The sequence below is a fragment of the Chiloscyllium punctatum genome, chromosome 12, assembly GCF_047496795.1.
Source record: "Chiloscyllium punctatum isolate Juve2018m chromosome 12, sChiPun1.3, whole genome shotgun sequence".
Classification (NCBI taxonomy): Eukaryota; Metazoa; Chordata; class Chondrichthyes; order Orectolobiformes; family Hemiscylliidae; genus Chiloscyllium; species Chiloscyllium punctatum.
Window position 1 is genome coordinate 36,936,939 of NC_092750.1, and position 23,798 is coordinate 36,960,736.

Consider the following 23,798-nt stretch of genomic DNA (forward strand, 5'->3'; position numbering starts at 1 on the left):
ACTTTAATACTGGTACTGATGCAGTATCTGGTATCAGGTGTCGGAAATTATCTGGACCCTGGTACCTGAGCCCAGATTGAAAATACACCCCAATTTCTTTTGTTTTTATTTGTACACTTTAGTGTAAGGAAGAAGAAAAAAATGAACTTCTTGTGTATTTTAGTCATTTTTCACTCTATTACAAATGGAAAATCTGGTTACTTAGAAACAAACAGAGAATATTGGAAAATCTCAGCAGGTCTGGCAACATCTGTGGAGAGAGAAACAGTTAACGTTTTGAGTCCAGTATTACTCTCTCTTTCAGAACTGAAGATTCTCCAGCATTCTTTGTGTTTGCGTGATTTTAGCGTCTGAAAAATGTTGTTTTTATTCAACATGCTTTTAATCTTGCATGGTCTTTAAGATCTCTTCCAAGAATAGTTTTCATTTTGTAACAAATTAACTCCTCATTGATCCTTTGTTCTCTAACCTTCATTTCCCAAGTGTGGTTTCACACAAGATTCAGACAAATAGGGCAATTTAGAGTCATAGAGATGTACAGCATGGAAACAGACCGTTTGGTCCGACCTGTCCACGCCGATCAGATATCCCAACTCAATCTAGTCCCACCTGCCAGCACACGGCCCATATCCCTCCAAACCCTTCCTATTCATATACCCATCCAAAGGCCTCTTAAATGTTGCAATTGTACCAGCCTCCACCACTTCCTCTGGCAGCTCATTCCATACACGTACCACCCTCTGCATGAAAATGTTGCCCTTTAGGTCTCTCTTATATCTTTCCCCTCTCACCCTATACCTATGCCCTCTAGTTCTGGAGTCCCCAACCCGAGGGAAAAGACTTTGTCTATTTATTCTATCCATGCCCTTCATAATTTTGGAAACCTCTATAAGGTCACCCCTCAGCCTCTGACACTCCAGGGCAAACAGCCCCAGCCTGTTCAGCCTCTCCCTGGAGCACAAATCCTTCAATCCTGGCAACATCCTTGTAAATCTTTTCTGAACCCTTTCATGTTTCACAACATCTTTCCGATAGGAACGAGACCAGAATTGCACGCAATATTCCAACAGTGGCCTAACCAATGTCCTGTACAGCTGCAACATGACCTCCCAATTCCTGTACTCAATACTCTGACCAATAAAGGAAAGCATACCAAATGCCGCCTTCACTATCCTATCTACTTGCGACTCCACTTCCAAGGAGCTATGAACCTGCACTCCAAGGTCTCTTTGTTCAGCAACACTTCCTATGACCTTACCATTAAGTGTATAAATCCTGCTAAGATTTGCTTTCCCAAAATTCAGCACCTCTCATTTATCTGAATTAAACTCCATCTGCCACTTCTCAGCCTATTGGCCATCTGGTCCAGATCCTGTTGTAATCTGAGGTAACCCTCTTCGCTGTCCACTACACCTCCAATTTTGGTGTCATCTGCAAACTTACTACCTGTACCTCTTATGCTTACATCCAAATCATTTATGTAAATGACAAAAAGTAGAGGACCCAGCACCGATCCTTGTGGCACTCCACTGGTCACAGACCTCCAGTCTGAAAAACAACCCTCCATCAACACCCTCTGTCTTCTACCTTTGAGCCAGTTCTGTATCCAAATGGCTAGTTCTCCCTTTATTCCATGAGATCTAACTTTGCTAATCAGTCTCCCATGGGGAACCTTGTTGAACGCCTTACTGAAGTCCATATAGATCACATCTACTGCTCTGCCCTCATCAATCTTCTTTGTTACTTCTTCAAAAAACTCAATCAAGTTTGTGAGACATGATTTCCCATGCACAAAGCCATGTTGACTATCCTGAATCAGTCCTTGCCTTTCCAAATACATACACATCCTGTCCCTCAGGATTCCCTCCAACAACTTGCCCACCACTGAGGTCAGGCTCACTGGTCAATAGTTCCCTGGTTTGTCTTTACCGCCCTTCTTAAACAGTGACACCAAGTTTGCCAACCTCCAGTCTTCTGGCACCTTACCTGTGACTATCGATGATACAAATATCTCAGCAAGAGGCCCAGCAATCACTTCTCTAGCTTCCCACAGAGCTCTTGGGTACACCTGATCAGGTCCTGAGGATTTATCCACCTTTAACTGTTTCAAGACATCCAGCACTTCCTCCTCTGTAACCTGAACATTTTGCAAGATGTTTACATTTGATATCTTCCATATCCTTTTTCACAGTAAATATTGATGCAAAATACTCGTTTAGTATCTCTCCCATTTTCTGTGGCTCCACACAAAGGCCGCCTTGCTGATCTTTGCGGGGCCCTATTCTCTCCCTAGTTACCCTTTTGTCCTTTAATGTATTTGTAAAAACCCTTTGGATTTTCCTTAATTCTATTTGCCAACGCTATCTCATGTCCCCTTATTTTGCCCTCCTGAATTTCCCTCTTGAGTATACTCCTCCTTCCTTTATACTCTTCTAAGGATTCACTCGATCTTTCCTGTCTATACCTGACATATGCTTCCTTCTTTTTCTTAACCAAACCCTTAATTTCTTTAGTTATCCAGCATCCCCTATACCTACCAGCCTTCCCTTTCACCCTGACAGGAATATACTTTCTCTTGATTCTTGTTATCTCGTTTCTGAAGGCTTCCCATTTTCCAGCCATCCCTTTACCTGCAAACATCTGTCTCCAATCAGCTTTCAAAAGTTCTTGCCTAATACCGTCAAAATTGGCCTTTCTCCTAACTTCAACTTTTAGATCTGGTCTATCCTTTTCCATCACTATTTTAAAACGAATAGAATTATGGTCGCTGGCCCCAAAGTGCTCCCCACTGACACCTCAGTCACCTGCCCTGTCTTATTTCCCAAGAGTAGGTCAAGTTTTGCACCCCCTCTCATAGGTACATCCACATACTGAATCAGAAAATTGTCTTGTATGCACTTAAGAAATTCCTCTCCATCTAAACCTTTAATACTATGGCAGTCCCAGTCGATGTTTGGAAAGTTTAAAATCCTCTCCCATAACTACCCAATATTCTTACAGATAGCTGAGATCTCCTTCCAAGTTTGTTTCTCAATTTCTCTCTGACTACTAGGAGGTCTATAATACAATCCCAATAAGGTGATCATCCCTTTCTTAATTCTCAATCCCACCCAAATAACTTCCCTGGATGTATTTCCGGGAATATCCTCCCTCAGCACAGCTCTAATGCTATCCCTTATCAAAAATGCCACTCCCCCTCCTCCCTTACCACCTTTTCTATCCGTCCTGTAGCATTTGAATCCTGGAAGGTGTAAGCTGCCAGTCCTGCCCATCTCTGAGCTGGGTTCTGGAAATCTTTGTTGTTTTGTAATCTCACCTATAATATAGTTCTTTGGAACAATTATATTGAATAAATGTATATTTCAATTTTCTAGGTGGCTGCTAATTCTCCCAGTATGTACTCTCAGGAACTATTCCAGCTCTCTCAGTATTTACAGGTAAAGTCTGCTGATGCTGTAATTCTTTATTATTTTGGTAATACAATTCATTTATCTATGCTTAGTTAACAATATTTAATTGTATAGTCTTTTTCCTGTTGACTAAATGAACCATTTCTGATCAAATTGTTCACATATTGCACTTACAGAATTGTACTTCACAGTTCATTTATATTTTTAAATATGTAGCTAAGTTGTGTTAAATAGATAGTAAGGTGAGGAGCAGATTAGCAAACGTGAACTGATGCTTTGGGTGGGGGAGGGAAGGGGTGGTGAGGTAGGCATAGGGTTGTACCCTCTACCTGTGTTCACCTATGCCTACCTCACCATCCACTCCACTCCCCACCCAAACCTTACCCCACCTGTCTTTATCTGCAGCTCCCCTTACACTCACCCCCAGTCTTGAAGAAGGGTTACACCTGAACGTTGACTTCTCCACCATTAAACTAGACAGGGCAATTGTATTTATACAGGATGAATGAATAGCTGCAAATAGTAGCAAAACAAATGAAATCTGTGATGACCAGGAATAACAATCACAATGGAGGTAAAACTACTTTTTGATATTTTTTATTGATCATCAGCTGAAAATTATGAATCGTGTATGAGATGGTTTTTGCAGCAAGTATTGCAGATTTCAGCATTTTTTAGGTATAATGGATTGACCAGAAAAATTAGTTGAGTGTCTTGCTTCTCACCATTCAGCTCTGGACATGGATGAATTTGAATGCTAGCTCATCATACAGTTATTTATTAAACTGCTTTTGATTTAGCATTGTCTGATCTACTGTTTTGATTTTCTGAATGTCAGGAGGCCTTACATCGAGAACAGATGCTGGAACAGAAGTTGGCCACCCTTCAGCGGTTACTTGCCAACACTCAAGAGGCATCAGATAGTAGCTGGCAGGTACTCTGAACATTTAATAGAATATTAGTTTAAACAATTCATTTTAAAAAGGAAAGAATGAGGCTTGTCATTTTAACCATTGAGGAATTCTTGGTTTGGCAGAATAAAGACAGAGAAAATTCAGTTTACCACAAAGACCTTTAAAGTGGCTGTGGTTATTAAGCATTGGTTGTACTTCCATGTTCTTGTGTAATATTTGAAGTTCTCAGCTCTCCAAAATAATGATTTTTAGCTCAGTGTTGTGACTCTGTTAGCTGAATGCCAAGGACTGTGTAGTGTGTTCTATTTGCTGGTAGACTTCAAGTATATTTTCAGTCAAGCTATTACAATCTGTGTCTTAAGCCTCTAATAATAGTTGGTTAATTTTCAAAGTATTTCCAAGATTATTGCATATTCAAGGATAAATTAAATAGCTTTATTTACATAAAACTTATTTTCCTTTGGAGACCAGTGTATGTTTGTTTGGAGATATTTTCTAATCAACCTGTTCAGAGATAGTATTACTGTCTTCCAGAGCAGGTGGGTCTTTAACCCAAGCCTCCTGGCCCAAAAGTAGGGACACTACTAATGCACCACAAGAGCCCCCTAACGTTTATGTGTAAAACAGAAACTAATATGACCTGCACCTGCGGTAGCTTTTCCATACATTTTGAATTCCAATCAATTTATTTTTCTCAGATTGGTTAAAAGAAATTGCACTATTGCAAGCAAAATGTTAGTTTTTGTGCTTTTAAAAATGACCTTACTGTTGATGCTGTAGCCCTTCTCATGTTTTGTCTAAAGTCTAAAAAGATGCAGACTTGTCATAATTGTTCATTACAAATCTGACTAGACCACATCAGCTATTGCACTTGTCTCAAGTCAAGCATTCAGTCAGGGCCAAAGAAATCTTCAAATATTTCTATACTTTGCAGCTCTGCACGGTTGTCTTGGGGGTTCCCTAAGAATCTAGCTTTTATCCCCTTCCTTTTTTTCATCTGTAGCTGTGGGAACATTGACAATAGAAATAGGGTCAACTACCAACTTAACATTCTTTGTATACTAAATACATAATGTTAATGCAAGTTGTTGCTTTAAGTGCAAGCTGGATAATTTAATCGAAGACTTCACAAGAATCTTCAATCATATTTTTCCAAACTGAATATTTTTGGTAGTTTCTCGAAATTAATTGCTCCAGAAACATGAAATACATGGTAAACACACAATATTAAATAACAGTGTATCCTCCGTGTTATTGTAATTTAGAGAAACCGGGTTAATTCTCAATTAGTGGTAGGGATGATGTTAGTTGTAGATGCACTTTGAAAATTGTGCTGTCATGTAGAATGCCAATATGGGATGGTTAGCACTGCTGCCTCACAGTGCCAGGGACCTGGGTTCAATTCCACCTTTGGGTGACTCTATGTGGAGTTTGCACGTTCTCCCCATGTGGGCATAGGTTTCCTCCGGACACTCTGGTTTCCTCCTACAAAGATGTGTGGGTTAGGTGGATTGGTTATGCTAAATTGTCCATAGTGCCCAGGGATGTACAGCATAGATGAGCAGTGGAAAATGCAGGATTACAGGAATGGGATGGGATGCTCTTCGGAAGGTCGATGTGGACTCACTGGGTCAAATGGCCTGTTTCCGCACTGTAGGGATTCTATGAATCTTTGATTGCCTCCTTCAAAGCAAGGCAGGGGAAGCTGGAAATTTCCACAGCTCTAATTAACTGCCTGTAAGCTTCTTGAGAAATGTCTTGATGGACTGGGGATTGCCAGACAACAAATCAGGAAAAGTGAATAATCCAATGCCCTTCGCTTCTAACAACCATGGCTTCGATGTGGGGAGCTTGTAAGTGGTGTGCTGCTGAAGTAGAAGTATTGAGGTAAAACAGGGTAATTCACAGGGCATAGGTCTAGTAACTTTTATTAATTCTTTGGACTCCTATCTAAACCATGATATTGCTGACCATCTGATTCCTTCCTGCCTTCATGTTTCTGCAAAGGAAAGAAAAACCCTGGCACAGTTCCTGCCTGTTGATGAGCATTGCCCTGAAGAGTCCGTTTCTGTACCTTCACACAGCTTAGTGCCACTAATTGGGCTCCTGGCTTTACTCAGTTAGGGGATCTGCAAATATAATTCCAGTATCATATTCCCTAAATTTAATCCTGGTAAATCATGTTCATTCTGTCTCTCCCCTTCTCGCTCTCTTGATCTCTTCTCCCTGCTGTCTCGATCTCCATTCTGTGCTGTCTCGTTCTTAGTTTCTCGCTCCCTCATTATCCCTTTCCCCACTCCTTACCTTGCTCTCTCCATCTACGTGTTTCTTGTGTTCTTTCTTTCTGATAACTCATATTACATAATATTTTCTCTGTGGCTTATTGTCTTGATGTAGGCTTTAATAGATGAAGACAGGTTGCTATCGAGGCTAGAAGTAATGGGAAACCAGTTACAAGCTTATTCAAAGGTAAGTAATCACAAACTGTTTTGGCTTCACTGGTCTCAATAGAATTTTATCAGAAACATGTTTTCTCGAAATAGAGAAGATTAAGAGGGTTCTAAATATTTTTTTTAATATTTAAAAATTTTGCTGAGAAAAGGCTTTTTTGAAGCTTTATGTCTTGCAACATCAGGATAATTCACAACAACATCAATTCAAGGAAGAACCCATGCATGAGAGGAGAAGTGTTGATTGGTTGACACATAGACTTTGGTAGAGGCATTGCCATGGAGATCATACAAATTGAAGTATTGTGGATACTGGAGACCTGGTGTTTTTTTCAAAAAAAACAAAGCACTGAAGAAACTCCTGTCTGGCAGCACCTGTAGAGACACTAATAGTGTTAATGTTTTGAGAGTTAACTGCTGGATTTCGTTTAAATTTTAAACTAGACATGATGAGGTTTAAACCAGGTTGACTCTGGTCAGGACATTACCCTAACAAATGAACCAGTGAATGAATGGTTGACTCCTATTTTATTGAGTTGAAACAGGCACAGTGTGTTTACACGTTCTTTCTGTCTGTGAAGAACAGGACTCTGTGTATTAATATATTTAGCTTCCAGTACCTGAATGTGCATCACACTGCGAGCCCGACTGACAATTTGAATTGATTGTCAGTGTAATTCTTCGCACACTCAGGATTGTCCAGTTAATCATGTCCAATTGCAGACTCCCACCTAATGTTGTATATTTTATATTGTGCATTTTGCAAGTGCAGATTAATTGAATACACTCAGTACCTAACTTGTTATAAACAGTTTAAGGAATGTGTCATTCTTTACAATCCACCAGGCATCACACTGATACTAAAATTCATTTACTATATCCCTCATTTTTGTGAAAAATATCTTTTTTGATTTGGTGGAAGCATCCTGTTAGTGGTGAACAGTATTGTTTTGCTACTGTACAGTAGCATGAAACATCTGTTGCTGAAACATTGAGTCACTTTACCCTTAATCTAATCAGAAGGCCAAGAGTGCCTGCTCTAGGCCTTTCATGAATTTATTTGAAATTCAGCAAGTTATTGTATGATCAGCACAGCCGTTATCCTGCAAGATAGCTTTGACATGCCCTATTTCAGTATTGAGTTTGCAGGATGCACAAATGGCTCAGGCCTTATTTATGAGGTTGCTGATAAGGCTAATCATATCGCATGTGGAACTGTAAGCATGTATTCTTAGCAGTAAACGTAAGCTTGTGGAAAGCCTCCTGGCCAATTTGTTGACCGGATCATCAAGGAAAGAAAGCTTATTTCACTGTTCCATTTCAAACGTGAATTTGGGTGCAGGATGCAGCCCATAAAGACATAAGAACATTCTGCATGCAGCTATTGATTGAAGTATGATAAATGTATCATCTGTGTATTGGAAAGATTAGGCCAAAGGCTAGGAGTTAGGCCACAGATCAGCCATGATCTCATGGAGTGGCAGAACAGCCCCAAATACCTGAATAGCTTACTCCTATTCCAATATGTGAGGCATGGCAAATTAGGTGTCATTTGATTGAAGACTTATTTCTCATGGAATCCAATAAACATGTTTGTGAATGCTGAACTCAGTGGGAATCCTAAGGTAACATTGTCTACTTGGGTTTACATGATTAGTTGAAACTGACCTCATCTGCTCGAGTTGCTGGGTTCAGAAATTCAATGAAAACTGATTCATGCATTGGTGGCAGATCGAGATCGCTATCATACAGTCAGATGAATGACTTCCCTGACTGTTAGGCTTGTAATGTGAAATAAGCACATGGGCACTGCATTGTTGTTAGTATTTACCATCTTTGCAAATATGAAAGCATCCTTCACAATGTAAGTCGAAAACTTGCTCAGAACTAGTTGCAGCCAACGATTTAGCCAGCTCATATTTTACAGAAACAATCATAGAAAACATGGGGTGTTAAGAATTGTAACTTTGGTGTCTTGTGAAGCCTAAGTTTTCTGAATAGTACCGTGTATGCAAAGGATTATGACAACCGATTTTGGATTGCCAGTCAATCTCTCAATCTCTCAAATACTACACAGACATCAATTGAAATAATTTGAACACATGATTTCAATGGTTGCCTACTTCAATGGTTAATACTTTGAACTTCTTTTTCGTTGGTACTTTCTTACACATTTAGTCTATTTGAGACAATTAGCTTTGTTCATTTACCAAATTGCCTCAAATTTCACTTTCACACATACAAAATAAACATATCTGGGTTTCAAATGTAGCTGATATGACCTCATACTCCACAAGTTGTTAAAAACTAATTTTGTAGATAATCTTCATCTGAAATATTGTTCATATTTATCATGAGTGAATTTTTGGAATATTGTGTGCAGTTCTGGTCTCCTTCCTGTCAGAAGGATGTTGTGAAACTTGGAAAGGCTCAGAAAAGATATACAAGGATGTTGCCAGGGTTGGAGGGTTTGAGCTGGGAGAAGTTGAATAAGCTGTGGCTGTTTTCCCTGGAGTGTCGGAGGCTGAGGGGTGATCTTCTAGAGGTTTATGAAATCATGAGGGGCATGGATAGGCTCAATAGACAAAGTCTTTTCTCTGGGGTGAGGGAGTCCAGAACTCGAGTGCATAGATTTAGGGCGAGAGGGAAAAGATATAAAAGAGACCTAAGGGGCAACTTTTTCACACAGGGTGGTGCGTGTGTGGAATGGACTACCAGAGGAAGTGGTGGAGGCTAGTACAATTGCACATTTAAAAGGCATCTGGATGGGTATATGAATAGGAAGGGTTTGGAGAAATATGGGCCGGGTGCTGGCAGGTGAGACGAGATTGGGTTGGGATATCTGGCATGGACAAGTTGGACCGAAGGGTCTGTTTCTGTGCTCTACATCTCTATGATTGTAATTGCTTAGAGCCATAGAGTCACAGCATGGAAACGTGCTCTTCTGTCCAAATGCATTGTTTTTTAAGCTGTGAATTATTAGTGTTCTCATTCTTTTACTTCTGTCGGAAGAACAGAAGATTGATTACCAGGAGAGATAAGAACGTAGTAGTAATGTGACAATGAATGCCCAAACTTCGAACATTATTTCAAGCAATCAGTTATTATAAGAGTAGATTATATTTTGAAAAATAGCAATGTTTTGAGCTATTTGATCAGTTACACTTAGACAAACAAAAGAATGCATCACCATCTGTGAAACAGTTATTTTGATAGTGAAGGCACTCAAGATCAATGATACAATTAAAGAAATTAGCATAGATTGAGAGGAGATTCTGAGTAATGTGGCTGGCTTAAAAGTATTTAAATGTCCAGGGCCAGAGGAAATGTGTACCAGGTTGCTGAGTGAGGCAAAGGAGGAAAAAGCAGAGGCATTTGCAAAAATTTCCAGTTCCTCTCTGGCCATTAGATTTACGCAAGAGGACTGGAAGATAGCCAATGTGCTGCTGTTATTCTAGAGGAGAGCAAGAAAACCAGACAACTATAGGCCAGCCAGTCTAACCTTGCTGCTGGGCAAATTATTGAAAGCAATTTTGAGCCACAAAATTTTATCTGCATTTGGAGAGAGAGGGATTAACCAAGGCATAAGGTATACTTGCCCTTTTTAGTTAAGGCAGGTTATGCTTAAACTGTATAAAATATTGGTTCGGCTACTCTAGAGCATTGTGTGCAGTTTTGGAATCTACATTTTAGAAGAGATATGATTGCACTGGAAAGCGTGCAGAGAAGATTTACCAGGATGTTGCCTGGGCTGGAGAGCTTCAGTTATGAAGAGAGATTGAACAGACTGGAGTGTTTCCCTGAAAAGGATACAATGATTGAGATATAGAACATAGAACATTAGGGCACAGTACAGGCCCTTCGGCTGTCAGTGTTGCGCCAATGTGTGATACCAACCTGAAGCCCATCTAAAGGATAGTATTCCATTTTCATTCATATATTTATCAAATGACCATTTAAATGCCATAAAATTGACTATTATTGACAAAAGTCTACTATTGTTGCAGGCAGGGCATTCCACGACCCTACTACTCTGAGTAAAGAAAATGCCTCTGATATCTGTCCTATGTCTGTCACCCCTCAATTTAAAGCTATGTTCCCTCATGCTAGCCATTACTATCCGTGGGAAAAGGCTCTCACTGTCCACCCTATCTAACTTTCTGATTATCTTATATGTCTCAATTAAGCCACATCTCAACCTTCTGCTTTGTAACGAAAATAGCCTCCAGTCCCTCAGCCTTTCTTCGTAAGACCTTCACTACACCAGGCAACATCCTAGTAAATCTCCTCTAAATCTTTTCCAAAGCTTCCACACCTTTCCTATAATGCGGTGATCAGAACTGTACTCAATACTTCACGCACAGCTGCACCAGAGTTTTGTACAGCTGAAACATGACTTAAAGTCATAGAGTCATAGAGGTGTACAGCACGGAAACAGACCCTTCGGTCCATGCTGACCAGATATCCCAATCCAATCTAGTCCCACCTGCCAGTACCAGGCCCATATCCCTCCTATTTATATACCCATCCAAATGCCTCTTAACTATTGCAATTGTACCAGCCTCCACCACATCCTCTGGCAGCTTATTCCATACATGTACCACCCCCTGTGTGAAAAAGTTGCCCTTTAGGTCTCTCTTATATCTTTCCCCCCTCACTCTAAACCTATGTCTTCTAGTTCTGGACTCCCTGACCCCAGGGAAAAGACTTTGTTTATTTATCCTATTCATGCCCCTCATAATTTTGTAAACCTCTCTCAGATCACCCCTCAGCCTCCGATGCTCCAGGGCAAACAGCCCCACCCTGTTCAATCTCTCCCGATAGCTCAAATCCTTCAATCCTGGCAACACCCTTGTAAATCTTTTCTGAACCCTTTCAAGTTTCACAACATCTTTCTGATAGGAAGGAGACCAGAATTGCACGCAGTATTTCAACAGTGGCCTAACCAATGCCCTGTACAGCCGCAACATGATCTCCCAACTCCTGTACTCAATTCTCTGACTGATAAAGGAAAGCATACCAAACGCCGCCTTCACTATCCTATCTACCTGCAACTCTACTTTCACGGAGCTATGAGCCTGCACTCCAAGGTCTCTTTGTTCAGCAACACTCCCTAGGACCTTCCCATTAAGTGCATAAGATTTCCCAAAATGCAGCACCTCACATTTATCTGAATGAAACCCCATCTGCCATCTCTCAGCCTATTGGCCCATCTGGTCCAGATCCTGTTGTAATCTGAGGTAACCCTCTTCGTTGTCCACTACACCTCCAATTTTGGTGTCATCTGCAAACTTACTAATTGTATCTCTTCTGCTCGCACTCAAATCATTTATAAAATGATGAAACGGAGAGGACCCAGCACCGTTCCTTGTGGCACTCCACTGGTCACAGGCCTCCAGTCTGAAAAACAACCCTCCACCACAACTCTCTGTCTTCTACCTTTGAGCCAGTTCTGGATCCAAATGGCTAGTTCTCCTGTATTCCATGAGATCTAGCCTTGCTGACCAATCTCCCATGGAAAAAATGGTCTAACACCTTTCTGAAGTCCATATAGACCACATCTACCGCTCTGCCCTCAACAATCCTCTTTGTTACTTCTTCAAAAAACTCAATCAAGTTTGTGAGACATGGTTTCCCACGCACAAAGCCATGTTGACTATCCCTAATCAGTCCTTGCCTTTACAAATACATGTACATCCTATCCCTCAGGTTTCCCTCCAACAACTTGCCCATCACCAACATCAGGCTCACTGGTCTGTCGTTCCTTGGCTTGTCCTTACCACCTTTCTTAAACAGTGGCACCGCATTAGCCAACCTCCAGTCTTCTGGCACCTCACCTGTGACTATCGATGATACAAATATTTCAGCAAGTGGCCCAGCAAACACTTCTCTAGCTTCCCACAGAGTGTTAGGTTATACCTGATCAGGTCCTGGGGATTTATCCACCATTATGCGTTTCAAAATATCCAGCACTTCCTCCTCTGTAATCTGAACATTTTTCAAGATGTCACCATCTATTTCCCTACATTTTATATCTTCCATATCCTTTTTCACAGTAAATACTGATGCAAAGTACTCGTTTAGTATCTCTCCCATTTTCTGTGGCTCCACACAAAGGCCGCCGTGCTGATCTTTGAGGAGCCTGATTCTCTTCCTACTTACCCGTTTGTCCTTAATGTATTTGTAAAAACCCTTTGGATTCTCCTTAATTCTATTTGCCAAAGCTATCTCATGCCCCTTTTTGCCCTCCTGATTTCCCTCTTAAGTATACTCCTACTGCCTTTATACTCATCTAAGGATTCATTTGATCTATCCTGTCTATACCTGACATATGCTTCCTTCTTTTTCTTAACCAAACCCTCAATTTCTTTAGTCATCCAGCATCCCCTATACCTACCAGCCTTCCCTTTCATCCTGACAGGAATATACTTTCTCTGGATTCTCGTTATCTCGTTTCTGAAGGCTTCCCATTTTCCAGCCATCCCTTTACCTGCAAACATCTGCCCCCAATTAGCTTTTGACAGTTCTTGCCAGATAGCGTCAAAATTAGCCTTTCTCCAATTTAGAACTTCAACTTTTCGATCTGGTCTGTCCTTTTCCATCATTGTTTTAAATCTAATAGAATTATGGTCGCTGGCCCCAAAATGCTCTCCTACTGACATCTCAGTCACCTGCTCTGCCTTCTTTCTCAAGAGTAGGTCATATTTTGCACCTTGAACCACCCTCCCGTCCTGGCACCCTCCCCTGCCACTGCAGGAATTGCAAAACCTGCGCCCACACCACCTCCCTCACCACCATCCAAGGCCCCAAATGAGCCTTCCACGTCCAAAGTTTCACCTGCACATTCACCAATGTCATTTATTGGGCGGCACGGTGGCAGTGTTTCGCACTGCTGCCTCACAGCACCAGATACCCGGGTTCAATTCCTGCCTCAGGCAACTGTCTGTGTGGAGTTTGCACATTCTCCCTGTGTCTGCGTGGGTTTCCTCTAGGTGCTCCAGTTTCCTCCCACAGTCCAATAATATGCAGGTTAGGTGAATTGGCCATGCTAAATTGCCCATAGTGTTTGGTGAAGGGGTAAATGTAGGGGAATGGGTCTGGGTGGGTTGCTCTTCGGAGGGTCGGTGTGGACTTGTTGGGCTGAAGAGCCTGTTTCCACACTGTAAGTAATCTAATCGAATCTAAAAAAAAATTATTCCGTTGCTTCTGATGCGGTCTCCTCTACATTGGGGAGACTGGACGCCTCCTCACAGAGCGTTTCAGGGAACATCTCCAGGACACCCGCACTAATCAACCCCACCTCTCCGTGGCCCAACATTTCAATTCCTCCTCCCACTCTGCTGCGGACATGCAGGTCCTGGGCCTCCTCCACTGCCACTCCCTCACCACCTGATGCCTGGAGAAAGAACGCCTCATCATCTGCCTTGAAACACTTCGACCGCAAAGCATCAATGTGGACTTCACCAGTTTCCTCATTCCCACCCCCCACCTCACCCCAGTTCCAATCTTCCACCTCAGCACTGTCCTCATGACCTGTCCTACCTGCCAATGTCCCTTCCCACCTATCCGCTCCACCCTCCTCTCTGCCCTATCACCTCCATACCCACCCCCATTCACCAATTGTACTCTTTGCTACCTTCTCCCCAGCAGCCCCCCGCCCCCTCCCCCCAATTTATCTCTCCATCTTGGAGGCTTCCTGCCTCTATTCCTGAGGCCTTTGCCGTTGATTTTCCTGCTCCTCGGATTCTGCCTGAACTGCTGTGCTTTTCCAGCACCATTCTGATCTAAACTCTGGTTTCCAGCATCTCCAGTCCTCACTTTTGCCAAGTTTTGCACCTTCTCTAGTAGGTACATCCACATACTCAATCAGAAAATTTTCTTGTATACACTTAACAAATTCCTCTCCATCTAAACCCTTAACACTATGGTAGTCCCAGTCCATGTTTGTAAAGTTAAAATTCCCTACCATAACCATGATTATTCTTACAGATAGCTGAGATCTCCTTAGAAGATTTGTTTTTCAATTTCCCTCTGACTATTAAGGGGTCTATAATACAATCCCAATATGGTGATCATCCCTTTCTTATTTCTCAGTTCCACCCAAATAACTTCCCTGGATGTATTTCCAGGAATATCCTCCCTCAGTACAGCTGTAATGCTAATCATCAATTTGCATGCAAGTCCAGACAGGATGAATTAAGAAGGTGTTCACCCACTGAGAACTTCACACCAGAACAGGTTTAATCTCATCAAGTATCTCTTCAATCTACAGGAAATGATCAGAAATATTCAAATACACTGCCTTTAAAGAGGCCCACACTATTTCTTTCCATTTGCAGATCAAATTGCAGGAGTATCAATTACATTGGCAATTACAATCCTGCTGAAATAATTCCTGTGCCTTCCATTGCTGACAACTGCATAACCGAATGTTGTTCCCACAGTGCACTGTACTTCCTTCCCTCCTCTCTTCCTGCACCCCCCCCCCCCCCCTTCCCCAACCAACTACCAACCGCTTCCAAACCTGACTTTACCCTTCAGTCACCAGGACAGCAGTTTTCCAAACTTCAGGGCACAGCCTCCTTCAATACCATACCTTGCGTCAAAACTGACAGCACTAGACCTGCCGTTGCCCAGCTCATGTCTCAGCCTGTCTCGCCAAGCAATGGGTTCCAGCCTGTGGCCAATACACCAAGATATGAAGCCCAGCCCAAGTTATAAATGGTGATGGTGGTGATGTTTCCACTGCTGAGCTTTGGCTTGAGCTCAAACTCATCACCATGTTCCACAAAGTGACCTGTGCACCAATATCCCCCAACTCAAGACCTTCAACCTGATCCTCCAGTACTTCCTGGACAAACTCCATGAGTTAGGCTCAGAGAAGTGAACACCTAAAATAAAAGTTTTACAAGGTATTTCAGAAAAACCAGAGTTACAACAATCATACAGCATGGAAACAGACCCTTCGGTGAAACTGACCAGATATCACCCCAAATCCTTCATCTACCCATCCAGATGCCTTTTAAATGCTGTAATGGTGTCCACCTCCACAACTTCCTCTGGCAGCTCGTTCCATACATGCACCACCCTCTACGTGAAAAAGTTGCCCCTTAGGTGCCTTTTCTATTTTTCTCCTCGCATCTTAAATCTATGCCCTGTAGTTTTGGACTCCCTCATCCTAGGAAAAAAGACTTTGGCTATTCACCCTATCCATGATTTTATAAACCTCACCGTTCAGCCTCTAATACTCCAGGGAAAATAGCCCCAACCTATTCAGCCTCTTCCTATAGATCAAATGCTCCATACCCAGCAGCATCCTTGTAAATCTTTTCTGAACATTTCCACGTTTCACAACATCTCTCCTATAGCAGGGACTTCATGGCTCCAAAACTCAATCACTCTACCAATAAAAGCTAACACACCATACACCCTCTTAACAAACCTATCAACCTGGGTGGCAACTTTATAAAATTGAGGGGCATAGATAGAATAGGAAGGAACCTTTCTCCTTATTGGAGGGATAAATAATCAGGAGACATGGATTTAAGATAAGGGCAGAAGATTTAGAGGCAATGTGAGGAAAAAAATTTTCTTCTCGAGGGTGGTGGGAATCTGGAACTTACTGCATATAAGGATTGTCGAGGCAGAAACCCCTCATAATATTTAACTACGGAGATGTACACTTGCGATACCATAGTATGCAAGGCTATGTATAGGCCATTGTAGAAGAATGGGATTGGAGTAGTGAGGTGCTGGTCTTTGACTTGTATGGACCTGATGGGCTGAAGGGCCTTTATCTGTGCTGTAGATCTCCATAACTCCGAACATAGTTAACAAAGTTTGCCACAAGGGAATAACAGAAAACAGTTTAATTTTCCATCAAATGTCAGGATAGTATCGGTGATCTTTTGAATATAAGTTCATCGTCTATTGAATATTAATCATTTTTACCATCTTTAAATTTGATCAGTCAATTTTAATCCTAAATCTTTGCACAAGAGAATTTTATATGCATCAACCAAAGTTCTTGATTTGGGTGAGTGGTGATAATGTAAATTCTAGTATTCATTTCACATTTATTACGGAAGTAAACTATAAACTCTGGAGACCCACAGCATGGAGCCAGCCCCTTCAGTCTAACCTGATCCATGCCAACCAAAATGTTCATCCATACTAACGCCACTTCCCTGCACTTAGCCCATATCCTTCTAAACCTCTACCATCTTCTATACTCAGTGCCCTGACTGATGAAGGCCAGTGTGCCAAAAGCCTTCCTCACTGCCCTGTCTACCTGTGACTCCACTTAGAGAATCGTACACCTGAACTCCAAGGTCCCTCTGTTCAATTACACTCATTAAGGCCCTACCATTCACCATGAAACTCCTACCTTGATTTAACTTTCCAAACTGCAAGACCTCACACTTAGCTATCTTAAACTCCAATTGCCGTTTTTCAGCCCACTTGCCCAGCTGATCAAGGTCCTGCTGCCATTTCTGATAACCTGCCTCATTGTCCACAATACTGACTATATTAGAGTCATCTGCAAACTTATAATCATGCCTTGTTCATTCTCATCCAAATCAGTGATATGGGGAACAAACAGCAATGGGCCCAGTACCATTATAATTCCCCTTTCACTCGCTAAGAATCACCTAAAGATCCAATTGAAGAAAATCAATTTGATTTGCAATGTAGCTTGCTTATACTTTCTAGTAATTATGTACATTCAAATGCAGGGACCTTTCTTTATGGCTTTGCACCCTTTCTTTATGGCAACATCTTGACCAATCAGAGTCAACTTACTAATTAACCCTTTTCTCATGCAGGATAAATTATTGTTCCCCTTTAAAATTTGAATTCTTAAATCTGTCCTCATGAATGCAAGACAAAAATCTTCAACAACATATCTCTCATTTAACAATATTTGCCCTTTTCTGTCTGTACCTAACAGAACCAAACTGAAGATGGCATAAGGAAAGAGTTGGTAACATTACAAGAAGACAAACACAGTTATGAGACAACAGCCAAAGAGTCCTTGAGGCGGGTCCTTCAGGAGAAAATAGAAGTAGTCCGGAAGCTCTCCGAGGTGGAGGTAATTACATTTCTAAGTATTCCCAATAATATGTATGCTAGAGTTACTTTATTCAAAATAAAAACCTCAGTGTGACAACTTAGAATACTGCATCTAGACAAAACACTGTGGATTTGCCTTTCCTATTTTCTGTCAAGGGTTATGAAGGTGTTTTTATGTTTTGTGAGACTATAGGGTTAGAAATATTTTCCCAGAGTAGCAGCTATACAATAAAATGCCTGTCAAAAGTAGCAGGTGCCATGTAAATTAATTTCTCTCAAAGTAATTCAGAAGTTCAGGCAGGTGTAATATTTTCTTTGGATTACTGGATCCCATATTTATGAAAAAATGTACTGGTATCTGTAAAATACAGATGATTAAGTATTAGCTTGTGGAAATTCCGTGATATAAATGGTGTTAAATGAAGAATGCTTTCACTGAAAAATTATTTTTATACTAAGTGATCGGTTTTGGAATGTTTTCAAGTGCTACTGAAATCGCGTACTTTGAATTTTGCAGGGTAATTAGAAAGAAATTGGTTGTGTGGATTGTTATGTGGAAATGCCAACATTTCAGCAATAATATATTGTGAACATTCTGTTTGAGTTAATTCTTTCGGTTTACATTAGTTTAAATCTTACGATGGGCAATTAACAGCTAAATCTTGACTTTCCCAATGAGTTTAAAAATTGAGAAGATGCTTTTCAGATCTGAAGACATCCCAGAATTAATACATATATTTTAATGTTATAGCGAAGTCTGAGTAACACAGAGGATGAATGCACCCATTTAAAGGAAATGAATGATAGAACACAGGAAGAATTGCGAGAACTGGCCAATAAGTATAATGGAGCTGTGAATGAAATTAAAGAGTTCACTGACAAGTTAAAGGTGAGTTTAAATGAATTGCATTTTAAGTAGACAATGTTTTAAAACTGGCATTTCTTTCATGAGACTGTGGAAAAGGTTTTATTTCTTTCTTTTTTTTTCAGAAGAAAACTCAGACAATTGCAGAATTCAACTTAGTGAGTTTTAGCTTCAAAAAGCCAGTCGAGTTCGTGTGATTTTAAAGTAACTTATTAAGTAGTTTATTTAGAAGCAACAGTTTTAATAGAATGCATAAGCTAATCACTTTAGTCCCAAACAGCCGCTCTTACATTAGAGAGAGAGATGGCTGGTGGTGGTTTACCTGCGGGTCACCACCCCTCAGGCAAAGGAAGAAATTGAGACGGAGAGTCCTTCATAGTAACCTCAGCTACCTGGTTAGCTAACTGTTGTTTGGACAGATCGTTTGCAATGCAGAGTAATACCAATAGCAAGGGTTCAATTTCCACACTGGCTGATTTTACCAGGATGGACTGTCCTTCTCAACCTCTTCCCTCACATCTAATAAGAAAGCAGTCTGTAGCCAGGTAAACCTATGATGACTTTACCTTCCTTATAAACTACCATATATACTCGTGTATAGGTAGAGTTTTGAAGACTTTTTAAAAGCTGAAATTGGGGGTCGACTTATACACGAGGTAGTTTTCGAGGGGATGAAATTCATGCTTAAACAAGAGCCAGATCTCTATATAAAATAACAAACAACAAAATGATAAAGAATTTATAGCCATTGTAGAATATTAATCTACAAAGTAACTGTCTCCATTCTGCCTGCTACAGTAGAACCGTACTATCATACCATTTTCCGGTTACCAGTACCGTAAAGTGCATGTAGGTGTATACCTGTACAAAAGTTAATAGGCATACCAGCAGGTGGTCAGGGCATATACTGGGGGTGTTTGTACAACACACAATTCATGAAATAAAAACAGAGGAGTAATAAAAACAAAAAAATATATTGTATTTTTAAAAATGACCGCATGAAAGTTAATATACGATAAACACTTTACATTAAAAAACTGATATTCATTTTACAGCAAAAAACTCCTCTCACAGTATACCACAAATATTATAGGATAGCTGCTTAAAACAAAAGTTACCAGTACATGCAAATGCCCATTAGAATCCTTCAAGTTCACTGTCCTCATCTGTTACACCATTGAATAATTCATTACACTCGTCTGGGTCAAACTTATCATCATATGGATCATCATCTTCTGCACTCTGAAAGGGATCATCAATTGATTTGTCATTACTTCAATCTGACCATATATAGTCATCCTCATTTTTTTTTTGAAGGTTTTCACAATTATTTTAGTTTTCATCTCCTTCTAGGACTCAACAATCTATTCACATACAATTGCAAGTAATGGCGAACGCATGTTGCCACCCTTTGTGAAGCTTTTTGTTAACCCTTCTTGCATCCAAGTGTTCCATTTCTTCCATACTAAGTCCTTAAAAAGTTTATTGATGTGGGCGGCACAGTGGTTAGCACTGCTGCCTCACAGCGCCAGAGACCCGGGTTCAATTCCCGCCTCGGGCAACTGTCTGTGTGGAGTGTGCACATTCTCCCTGTATCTGCGTGGGTTTCCTTCGGGTGCTCCGGTTTCCTCCCACAGTCCAAAAATGTGCAGGTCAGGTGAATTGGCCATGCTAAATTGCCCGTAGTGTTTGGTGAAGGGGTAAATGTAGGGGAATGGGTCGGGATGCGTTGCTCTTCAGAGGGTCGGTGTGGACTTGTTGTGCCGAAGGGCCTGTTTCCACACTGTAAGTGATCTAATCTAATCGAACATCCAGTGGCTGCACCATGCTCGTAAGGCCTCCAGGAATCATTGCAGCGTCAGTATTGTTAGCTCAAAATTAATTGACAACACTTTTCACTGTATGTAATCTGAACATATCCCAAACTAGTTAGTTTTTCTTCTTTCTAAGTCCACCTGGTCCCTAATCCAAGTCTTGCAGACATCTTCATCCATCCACCCTTTTCCATGGACGAGGACAGCAGTGCCTTTCGGAAATTTCTGTTTTGGCAGAATTTTCCCTTTAAAAATCACTATAAGCTTTGATTTGGAGATGCCGATGTTGGATTGGGGTGTCCAAAGTTAAAAATCACACAACACCAGGCTATAGTCCAACAGGTTTAATTGGAAGCACTAGCTTTCAGAGCCTCGCTCCTTCATCAGGTGATTGTGGAGTACAAAATTTATAGCTATAAATTCTGTGTCTTACAATTGTATACTCCACAATCACCTGATGAAGGGGCAGCGCTGTGAAAGCGAGTGCTTCCAATTAAACCTTTTGGACTATAACCTGGTGTTGCGTGATTTTTAACCATTGGCTTTAACTTTGTTCCATCTGCCATACAACCAAGTACCACAATGAATCAACTTCTTTCATGGCCAGTAGTCTTAACCAAAACTGTTTTAACTCCAATCTTGTCCACAGTTCTGTTCCCTGGCATATCAAAATTCATTGGGGTTATGTCCATATTGCCGATGCCTGAGAGCCTTTACCCAGTTTTCCTTCCGACTTCTGAGCACAGTTGATGGAACCCAATTAACTTGTCATTCAGTTCTGCTGGTAGACGTTGAGCAATCTTGGTTTTCTATTTAAGCACTAAATTGTACCTTTTCATAACCCTGCTGCACCATCGAGTACTGGCTTTGAAATCACTAACCCATTCTTTTCAGCTTCATTTTTGGCGTGTATTCTTATATATTGTCTCTGCTTCCGTTCTGATGACACTGAATTACCCAGTCAGTAATCTTTTCTTCTACTTGTGGCTACTTGTTCAGCTTTCCTTGGTCAGCATAGCATTTAACGGTGTGGGTTTTTTCGTCCTATCTCAAACAAGTTTTTCAGTAACACAGAACTCCCTTACAGCTACGCTATTGTTGTTCTCTGCAACTTCAGTAACTTTTAGTTTAAACTGTGCTGTATATTTGTTTTTCGTGGTGCCATTTTGTCAGAAAAATTTGGGTGAGTTTTACAATAAGTTCAGAGCACGACTGTACACAACACCTACTTCTAAGAAACTGAGGCAACAGCAGGAAGACAAGGTTCAGGGCAGCCATAACGTACCGTAGATATTTGCATGTATATGGTCAGGAAGAAACCCCTATCAAACTAGGGTCAACTTACACACTAGGTATACAACACATACCAGTTCTGTTGGCCAAAATTATGGGGTCGACTTATACACGAGATCAACTAGGTGAAAGTGAGGACTGCAATTGCTGGAGATCAGAGTCAAGATTACAGTGGTGCTGGAAAACCACAGCAGGTCAGACAGCATCCGAGGAGCAGGAAAATCAATGTTTCAAGCATGAGCCCTTCGTCAGGAATCTGATCCTGATGATTGATCTCTTTCCTCACTATCTCCCTCGGTCCCACTCTAGATTTGCTAGAGCTGCTCGGGAGCATTTAAACTAGTAAGGTGGGGGGATGGGTAGGACCCAGGGAGATAGTGAGGAAAGAGATCAATCTGAGACTGGTACAGTTGAGCTCAGACAAGAATCAAACAGTGCAGGCAGGAACAAGGTAGGACTAATAAATTAAACTGCATTTATTTCAATGCAAGGGGCCAGCGGGGAATGCAGCTAAACTCAGGGCACGGTGAGGAACATGGGACTGGGCTATCATAACAATTACAGAAACATGGTTCAGGGATGGGCAGGACTGGCAGCGTAATGTTCCAGAATACAAATGCTACCGGAAGGATAGAAAGGGAGGCAAGAGAGGAGGGGGAGTGGTGTTTTTGATAAGGGATAGCATTACAGCTATGCTGAAGGAGGATATTCCTGGAAATACATCCAGGGAAGTTATTTGGGTGGAACTGAGAAATAAGAAAAGGATGATCACCCTTCTTGGGATTGTATTATAAACCCCCTAATGGTCAGAGGGAAATTGAGAAACAAGCTTGTAAGGAGATCTCAGCTATCTGTAAGAATAATAGGGTGGTTATGGTAGAGGATTTTAACTTTCCAGACATAGACTGGGACTGCCAGGGTTTAGATGGAGAGGAATTTGTTAAGTGTGTACAAGAACATTTTCTGATTCAGTATGTGGATGTACCTACTAGAGAGAGTGCAAAAATTGACCGACTCTTGGGAAATAAGGCAGGGCAGGTGACTGAGGTGTCAGTGGGGGAAGCAATTTGGGGCCAGCGACCATATTTCTATTCATTTTAAAATCGTAATGGAAAAGGATAGACCAGATCGAAAAGTTGAAGTTCTAAATTGGAGAAAGGCTAATTTTGACGCTATCTGGCAAGAACTTTCAAAAGCTGATTGGGGGCAGATGTTTGCAGGAAAAGGGATGGCTAGAAAATGGGGAGGCTTCAGAAATGAGATAACGAGAATCCAGAGAAAGTATATTCCTGTTAGGGTGAAAGGGAAGGCTGGCAGGTATAGGGAATGCTGGATGATTAAAGAAATTGAGGGTTTGGTTAAGGAGAAGAAGGAAGCATATGTCAGGTATAGACAGGATAGATCGAGTGAATCCTTAAAAGAGTATAAAGGCAGAAGGAGTATACTCGAGGGGAAAGAAAGGGTCATGAGATAGCTTTGGCAAATAGAGTTCAGGAGAATCCAGTGGGATTCTATAAATATATTAAGGACAAAATGATAACTGGGGAAAGAGTAGGGCCCCTCAAAGATTAGCAAGGCAGCCTTTGTGTGGAGCCGCAGGAGATGGGGTGGTACTGAACATTTTACATTGGTATTTACTGGTTGAATTCTGGCTGAACAGTCGGGAGCTGTTTTTCCTGGAGTGTCGGAGGTTGAGGGGTGACCTTATAGAGGTTTACAAAATCATGAGGGGCATGGATAGGATAAATAGACAAGGTCTTTTCCATGGGGTGGGGGAGTCCAGAACTAAAGGGCATAGGTTTAGTGTGAGAGGGGAAAGATATAAAAGAGATCTAAGGAGCAATTGTTTCACACAGAGGGTGGTACATGTATGGAATGAGCTGCCAGAGGAAGTGGTGGAGGCTGGTACAATTACAACATTTAAAAGGCATTTGGATGGATATATGAATAGGAAGGGTTTGGAGGGATATGGGCTGGGT

At 41.3% G+C, this 23,798-nt stretch overlaps 1 protein-coding gene across 30 annotated transcripts in view; it reads left to right on the forward strand.

Moving 5' to 3' along the window:
- slmapa (sarcolemma associated protein a) overlaps window positions 1–23,798 on the forward strand; it is a 269,091-nt gene that overhangs the window by 96,711 nt on the left and 148,582 nt on the right. For all 30 annotated transcript variants that reach the window (XM_072582350.1, XM_072582348.1, XM_072582347.1 and 27 more), the window contains exons 5-9: window positions 3,375–3,437; window positions 4,249–4,344; window positions 6,722–6,793; window positions 17,726–17,866; window positions 18,599–18,736. In XM_072582350.1, coding sequence (XP_072438451.1) covers window positions 3,375–3,437; window positions 4,249–4,344; window positions 6,722–6,793; window positions 17,726–17,866; window positions 18,599–18,736 — 510 coding nt within the window. The remainder of the gene's footprint in view (window positions 1–3,374; window positions 3,438–4,248; window positions 4,345–6,721; window positions 6,794–17,725; window positions 17,867–18,598; window positions 18,737–23,798) is intronic.